The 8,197-nt window shown below is 42.9% G+C and overlaps 1 protein-coding gene across 2 annotated transcripts in view; it reads right to left on the bottom strand.

Moving 5' to 3' along the window:
• Nucleotides 1–1,593: 1,593 nt before the first annotated feature.
• Nucleotides 1,594–8,197, bottom strand: part of LOC122926935 (nicotinamide N-methyltransferase-like) — a 43,461-nt gene continuing 36,857 nt past the window's right edge. For both annotated transcript variants that reach the window (XM_044278457.1, XM_044278459.1), the window contains exon 4: nucleotides 1,594–3,445. In XM_044278457.1, the coding sequence (XP_044134392.1) occupies nucleotides 3,016–3,445 (430 nt within the window). In that variant the 3' untranslated portion in view covers nucleotides 1,594–3,015. The remainder of the gene's footprint in view (nucleotides 3,446–8,197) is intronic.

Below are 8,197 nucleotides of genomic sequence, written 5' to 3'. Positions count from 1 at the left end.
CACCCTCCCCTCTTCAGAGCAGGGGGTGCCTGGTTTAATGCTTGGGTTCTCCCATTGACTTCCATTGTGCTCAGGTGCACTTTGGTGCTCGATCAACACTACAAACCAGCCATACTTTAATGAAAAATCCAACACAAAAATGTCATAATTCATCTGCTTTATTTGATACTAAACTACAGCATGCAAGAAATGTGAATGGTAAAACATGTAATACTTTTATTATTGTCCCATTAAAAACTGATTGGAATGTATAAATTTCTTGAATGCTCAGGAGATGCTATCTGGTTTCTGTGATATGTTGTCAGGCACCGTTCACATTAGAGGTACCTATTTCTTGTTTGTCTGCCTCGCATGTATAATGTAAAAAAAATTAGAAGGAATTTATCATGTCCTTTCCATCAAAAACCAAAAGGTTTAAAATTTTCCAGATATTTTTGATTATTAAAGGGGTTGTCTCATCATGGATAATGGGGGCATATCACTAGGATATGCCCCCATTGTCTGATAGGTGCGGGTCCCAGCGGTATATCGAAAATGGAGCCTCTCAAGTGAAGGAGGGCGTACTGCACATGCGCAGCTGCCCTCCATTCATTTTCTATGGGGCCAGTGAAAATAGCCGAGCGCTGGTTCGGCTATTTCCGTCGGCCCCATAGAAATGAAGGGGAATGGGGGCCGAGCATTCACGTTACGCTCCCAATCACTTCTATGGGAAGCCAGCTTAGTGGTGGCCGGACCGGAGTCCTCCAGCCACCACCTTGCGAGGCTCCATTCTCGATATAGGTGTGGGTCCCAGCGGTGGGACCTGCACCTATAAGACAATGGGGGCATATCCTAGCGATATGCTCCCATTGTCCATGATGAAACTTTCCAATATTTTTTTTTACTGATGACCTATTCTGGGATATAATAATGGAAAAAGAACAGCACTCTGATGAATACTTCTGTTTAGACTTTTTATTATGCAGGGCAACTTCACCAGAAATGTGATGTTTCGGTCGTAAGACCTTTATCAAACACTGTGTGACATTAGAACAGAAATAATCTATAAGTATAGATATAATTGACAGCATCAAAATTGTAAATGCATGATACCAAATGTAGTAATACTATCAGGAAACCTTACATGTATAGTATAAGGCATTATTAAATGTTACAGAGGTATAACTGCTGTTAGATATCAGCTTCATTTACAATAGACATGGTTTGTTTATGCATTTGAATCCTCTATATCCATTTTTCAGCCCACCATGGGCTCTGGCACAGATGCCGTTTTAGTTGTAGTAGTTGTTGTTGATCATATCTTAGGGATCGCAGAGAGAATACTATAAATTAATACATGCCTATTATTTATCCTGAATATTTGTCTAACAGATATGTATTCCCATACTTACCGGTTCAACTTACACGACAAACTGTTAACAAACCATGTCTATTGTAAATGAAGCTGATATCTAACAGCGGTTATACCTCTGTAACATTTAATAATGCATTATACTATACATCTAAGGTTTCCTGATAGTACTACTACATTTGGTATCATCCATATACAATTTTGATGTTGTCAATTATACCTATACTATAGTGTTTGATAAAGGTCTTATGACCGAAACGTCACATTTCTGGTAAAGTTGCCCTGCATAATAAAAAGTCTAAACAGAAGTATTCATCAGAGTGCTGTTTTTCCGTTATTATACGATTCTGGCTGGGAAGTCAGCGCAACAAGCACCACCGAAACATCAGACAAGAGTACCATGCCTTATCTGTATCAAACTATTCTGGGATATGTTATTAGTATCTGATCAGTGGGGGTCTTACACATGGGACCGCCGCTGATCAGCTGTTTAAGAAGGCACTGGCGTTCACAGTAGCGCTTCAGCCTTCTCCAGCATTTCCTAGACCGTGTGACATGATGTTCACCTAGGTGCAGGTCAGCCCCATTTAAAGTAAATGGAGCCGTGCTGCGATACCAAACACAACTGCTATACCATGTGCAGAATTGTGCTTGGTAAGAAGAGAGAAGGCTGTGGCGCTACTGCGGGGCTGCTGCCTTCTCAAACATCTGATCGTCAGGGGTTCCTGATGTAAGACCCCCATGGATCAGATACTGATGACCTATCCAGAGGATAAATCATCAGTAAAAACTCTCGGAAAACCCCTTTAATGCCATTTACAACTTTGGGGGTTTAGTGGGAGGAGGAGTGACATCTGTGGCCTGCCTGCAACTATAATATATGCCAGAAACTGATAACATATAGCTGAAATCCATCCAAGCTTATAGTTGGCACAGATTTGCATTTGTGCACATGGACTGTTGAAGATGCACCAAATAAAATTTACTAAGAGGCCTGCACTCCTTAATAAATTTGGCAAATCTTTCTTCAGCATATTTAAGACTGGAATATGAAATGCCAGTCTTAAAGAGAATCTTTTAGGTCATATTTTCATCTATATAACTAACAGCATTGCCCCACATAAGATGGCAAACACATTTCAAACACCAGAATCGCAGCAGTATATTGCATTGGAAGATATAGCTGTTAGAAATCAAGTCAGGAGTGAAATCAGTGAAACCTGCATTCTCTGTCATCTCTATTTCTAACAGCTATATCTTCCGATGTAATCGATATAAAGCAGTGGTTCTGGTATTTGATATTGGGCCAGACCTCTAGCTGCTACCAACCCTAAAATATGATCAGCTAAAGCAGCCCTCTGCTCTTAGTTTGCTTTGGGCACTTGGAACAGCAAACGCCACCCAGCCGGGCACATGGGAGCTGTTTTGCAGCAGAATAAAAGCACTTTTTCTGGACATGGAATAAAGACACAAAGTTCACACAGGTACGTGGATTGTGTTTGTAATCTTCTGTGGGGCAATGCTGTTATATAGGTGAAAATGACGTGACATATTCCCTTTAATAAAGTTCCCACTCTATGTCTAGAACACACCTAAAGTACTATATATGTAGATTATATGTGGATATAGATCAAGGGCACCTAATGATGCCAGGGCAGTTCACCTTACTTTGGTTTTCGGGCATGAATATAGTAGAAGCCTTGGTAATCGGCAACATCCATGTTTGATCTGTCTTTACGAGAAGTATAGACAGCTTTTTCAATTTCATATCCTGCCTCTTTTAAAGCCTGCTCTAGCTCCTCCTTTCTTGTGGTCATACTGGAAAAATATTTATCACCAACATAGTAAAATGTAGCATCTAGCACACTCAAGATCACTAAGTGACCTCCAGGTTTAATCAGATCCTTGAAATTTTTCAGAACATTGCAATATGACTTAATGTCTTCACAAGGAGCTTCAAGGCAGAGACAAGTAAGGAGGCAGTCAGCAGGTTGCAGGACAATGGGATCAAAAGGATTTCTTTTCAAGGCATCACATTTCAGGACTTCTTTCACTTTACTGCGGAGTTTTTCAGCTTTTTTCTCATAATTCTCCCTTAAAAATACAAAAATAAATAGTTTTTTAACTCCATTTTATTTAACGAACAGCTGCTGTGAAAAGGACCTGTCACTTTTTGGTAACTACTTGCGTTGCCCATGAAATAATAACAATTCTGAAGCATCTATACTCACGACTCTATGTTGTGCCATTCCTTTATTATTCCTACTAGAAAATTATGAATACATTGCTAGCAGTCAGCAATTAAGGTCCACCTAGGTATTTAAAGTTAGGGGTGTGTCCCAGCACTGTCTGAAACTGCACTGATTGATAAGTGGCAGACTGTGAAGGGACAAACCTCCAGCTGGACCTTAATTTCAGATTCCTGGCAATCGATTCATAAACCTCTAGTTTGTAATGAAAGCACAGATAGAGAGCCTAAGTAGCAGTGCTCTGCTGACCTCATGGTCAGTAGCAAGCAGAATTAGATGGGTGCTACTGCTGGATACAGCCCAGGTGATTGATACTGGAACTAAGAGTACACCGCCTCGGGAATTAAAAGGGGTAATCCCATGACTAATGTAAAAAATGAAAATCAACGGTTATATACTACATGACAATCTCTTTCTAACAAAATTAGAACCAGCCGTGTACCTCACATAGATCCAGAGATCTTCCCTATTCATTGATCTGCTAGATTTATATCAAGCTGGCAGCTCAAGGGGAGTGTCTTTTCTGCTGCAGCTAAGGGGGCGTGTCCATGGTCTCCCTATCACAGATCAGGAGGAAGTTGAAGGATGAAACTGAGCATGTGCGGCCTTCTCAGTGAGCAGGATAAAGAAGAACAAGCACAGCAGGTGGCGCTATACAGATACATTTTACTGAATAATTTGATTAATAAAAATATAGCATAGCCACTGAGTTAGACCTCTTGCACACGACTGTATGCCCTCCGAGACACACTGTCCGTGAGAGGGCCATATGTTCTGGAGCGGCATTGATTGTACACAACATCATAGATTACAATGATGCTATACGCGTCAGGCCGCCGGCAGGACTATTATTCCGCATTTATATAACATACTAAAATAGTAACATAGTACATAAGGCCAAAAAAAGACATTTGTCCATACAGTTCGGCCTGTTATCCTGCAAGTTGACCCAGAGGAAGGCAAAAAAAAAAAAACTGTGAGGTAGAAGCCAATTTTCCCCACTTTAGAGGAATAAAAAATTCCTTCCCGACTCCAATCAGGCAATCAGAATAACTCCTTGGATCAACGATCTCTCTCTAGTAGCTATAGCCTGTAATATTATTACGCTCCAGAAATACATCCAGGCCCCTCTTGAATTCCTTTATTGTACTCACCATCACCATCTCCTCAGGCAGAGAGTTCCATAGTCTCACTGCTCTTACCGTAAAGAATCCTCTTCTATGTTTGTGTACAAACCTTCTTTCCTCCAGACGCAGAGGATGTCCCCTCGTCACAGTCACAGTCCTGGGGATAAATAGATGATGGGATAGATCTCTGTACTGACCCCTGATATATTTATACCTAGTAATTAGATCTCCCCTCAGTCGTCTTTTTTTCTAAAGTGAATAACCCTAATTTTGATAATCTTTCAGGGTACTGTAGTTGCCCCATTCCAGTTATTACTTTAGTTGCCCTCCTCTGGACCCTCTCCAGCTCTGCTATGTCTGCCTTGTTCACAGGAGCCCAGAATTGTACACAGAACTCCATGTGTGGTCTAACTAGCGATTTGTAAAGTGGTAGGACTATGTTCTTATCACAGGCATCTATGCCATTTTTGATGCAACCCATTATCTTATTGGCCTTGGCAGCAGCTGCCTGACATTGGTTTTTGCAGCTTAGTTTGCTGTTTATTAAAATTCCTAGATCCTTTTCCATGTCAGTGTTACCGAGTGTTTTACCATTTAGTATGTACGGGTGACTTGCATTATTCCTTCCCATGTGCATAACCTTATATTTGTCAGTGTTAAACCTCATCTGCCACTTATCTGCCCAAGCCTCCAATCTAGCCAGATCCCTCTGTAGTAGTATACTGTCCTCTACAGTGTAAATTACTTTACACAGTCTAGTGTCATCTGTGGAAATTGATATTTTACTATGCAAGCCTTCTCAAGATCATTAATAAATATATTGAAGAGAATAGGGCCCAATACTGACCTCTGAGGTACCCCACTAGTGACAGTGACCCAATCTGAGTGTGTACCATTAATAACCACCCTCTATTTTCTATCACTGAGCCAGTTACTTACCAACTTACAGACGTTTTCTCCCAGTCCGAGCATTCTCATTTTATATACTAACCTTTTATGTGGTACAGTGTTAAATGCTTTGGAGAAGTCCAGATATATACGACATCCATTGATTCGCCGCTGTCAAGTCTAGCACTTACCTCCTCATAGAAACTGATTAAATTAGTTTGACATGACCGATCCCTCATGAAGCCATGCTGATATGGCGTTATTTGCTTATTTCCGTTGAAATGCTCTAAGACAGCTTTGCTTTCTCCTCATCGCTCTCTGCGAATTCCCCCTCATTACTCTTTAAATGGCCGACACCTTCAGATTTATACTTTTTAACATTTATATCATTGAAGAACATTTTAGGGTAAGTTTTACTCTCTTTGGCAATTAATCTCTCAGTCTCTAGTTTGGCCGCTTTTATTTGTTTTTTACATGTTCTATTTTTTTCAGTGCTTTCATGCTACCCTCCTGTTTTTTGTAAGAGGGATGGAAATGGTGATTTTTATTTAAAACTTCACTTTTAATTAATTTTTATATAGAATAGGGTCCCTAGATATTCTCTTTAGAAACAAAGAAAGTGTATGATAACACCAGGGATACAAAGAAAGATTGTGCACAACGGCACCTTAGATACAATAAAGTATGTGCATGGCGGCACCTTGTAAAAACCAGTGGTCCTACCGTTCAGGCCAGGATCCTCCGGTCACCGTGGATGTTCAGTGAATTCAGTTAGCTGCAAAGAGGAGCAATTAAGGCTGGGTGGGGGTATTAGTTGGGTGGGGGCACCTAGACAGCCCTAAGATATAGGTACTGACTCGGCCCTAGCATCCTAACACGGAGCACCCGTTCTAATAAGAGCGACCCCGTCCGGAACCTTGCCCTTTTTGTCTACTTGGCCCTATTGTGCCCTAGTGTAGCTAATCCCTACATGCATGTTTCGTATATAAAACTCATCAGGGGAATTTTAGGCACACACAATGGGGCAATACAATAAGAACTATAGTGTTGGCCTTTTTGTTAGTTGTCAACATATAGTTATATATATATATATATATATATAGTTATACACAGTTGCATTAAGCAGTGGGTGACACAAATGGTACCTTTCAGTGGTGGCCTTTGATCCAGGCTCCACTCAAGTACCAGGGCACAAAACTTGCCTGAAGGTATTCGGGCAGTATTGAGAGGTTGACCTAGATAGTGGTCCGATTCTTATCATGGAGCGCAGCGTTGTGTCCGGAGGCCGTCATGTAGCCTGTTTGCCGGAGAGCGCTGGCTCCTATTTAAACATCCATTGGCCTCAGAATGAGGCTTGAGACGCAGCACGATGACGTCAGCGGCACATACGGCGCCATCGCGCATGCGCTCAAGATGCTCCTCAGAAGGAGACTTGATGCGCAGCGCGGTGACGTCAGCGGGCCAGCCGACGCAGCCGCGCATGCGCAGACTATGCTGGAGATAGGCAGCAAGCTGACTGACGTAATCAGAGAGAGACACGTCATTCCAAATGGCCGGGGATTAGGTCATCAACCCGGGACCAATAGTTGTCAGCGGCCAGTGTTTGGAGAGTTGCCTAGTAACCGGGACGCTGTGGGGCAACCTTTATTAGAAACACCGTCTATAGCAAGTGCGGTGTGTTTTAAAAAAAAAAGGAATTTTTTGCAGTGCGATTTAGAATAGAATAAAGGTGTTCTGGTCGGTATGTTCCAAATACGGATACATATAGAAAAGTATTCAGTGGATGTTTACTACTATATGCCTTTTAGGAGTCACAGGCACATGTATATTGTTATTAGCAGGGATTAACGTCATTATTAACTTATACTTCCTTTGGGGTATTTCTAGTCTCATAAGAGTGTGTACAGTGCGATTTATAGTCTGTGCATTGTCTAGGGCATGGGTGTCAAACGCGCGGCCCGCAATGAATATCTTTGCGGCCCGGCAGTCTAGTATCTCTGAACATGAGCGCGCTGCTATCGGCGCGCTCATGTTCTCTCAGCAGCACAGGGAGAAGGAAGCTGTCCTCCCTCCCCCTGTGCTGCTGCCGCTGCCACCAATGAGAAGAGAGGGGGGGAGGAGGGGCGGGCGCACTGCGCCACCAATGAGGAGAGAGGGGCGGAGGAGGGGCAGGCGCACTGAGCCACCAATGATAGGACTATTCCCATTTCCCACACAGAGCAGCGCCCAGCGATGTCTCAGCACTCACCATTAGTCCTGGGTGCCGCTCCGTTCGCCCGCAGTGCCCCATTACTGTCTCCTCTCCTGCTCCACATGCTGCTGATTACTATCGGAGCGATGGGAGGAGATATCAGCTTCACTAGTGGGCGTTCCTTCTCCCTGCGCTGCGATTGGACAGCGCTACAGCCAGGAAGAAGGAACGCCCACTAGTAAAGCTGATGTCTCCTCCCATCGCTCCGATAGTAATCAGCAGCATGTGGAGCAGGAGAGGAGACAGTAATGGAGCACTGCAGGCGAACGGAGCGGCGCCCAGGACTAATGGTGAGTGCTGAGACATCGCTGGGCGCCGCTCTGTGTGGCCT

Source organism: Bufo gargarizans, chromosome 2, assembly GCF_014858855.1.
Source record: "Bufo gargarizans isolate SCDJY-AF-19 chromosome 2, ASM1485885v1, whole genome shotgun sequence".
NCBI lineage: Eukaryota > Metazoa > Chordata > Amphibia > Anura > Bufonidae > Bufo > Bufo gargarizans.
Note: the sequence above shows the minus strand (reverse complement) of the source record. Positions and strands in the feature narration are given on the sequence as shown.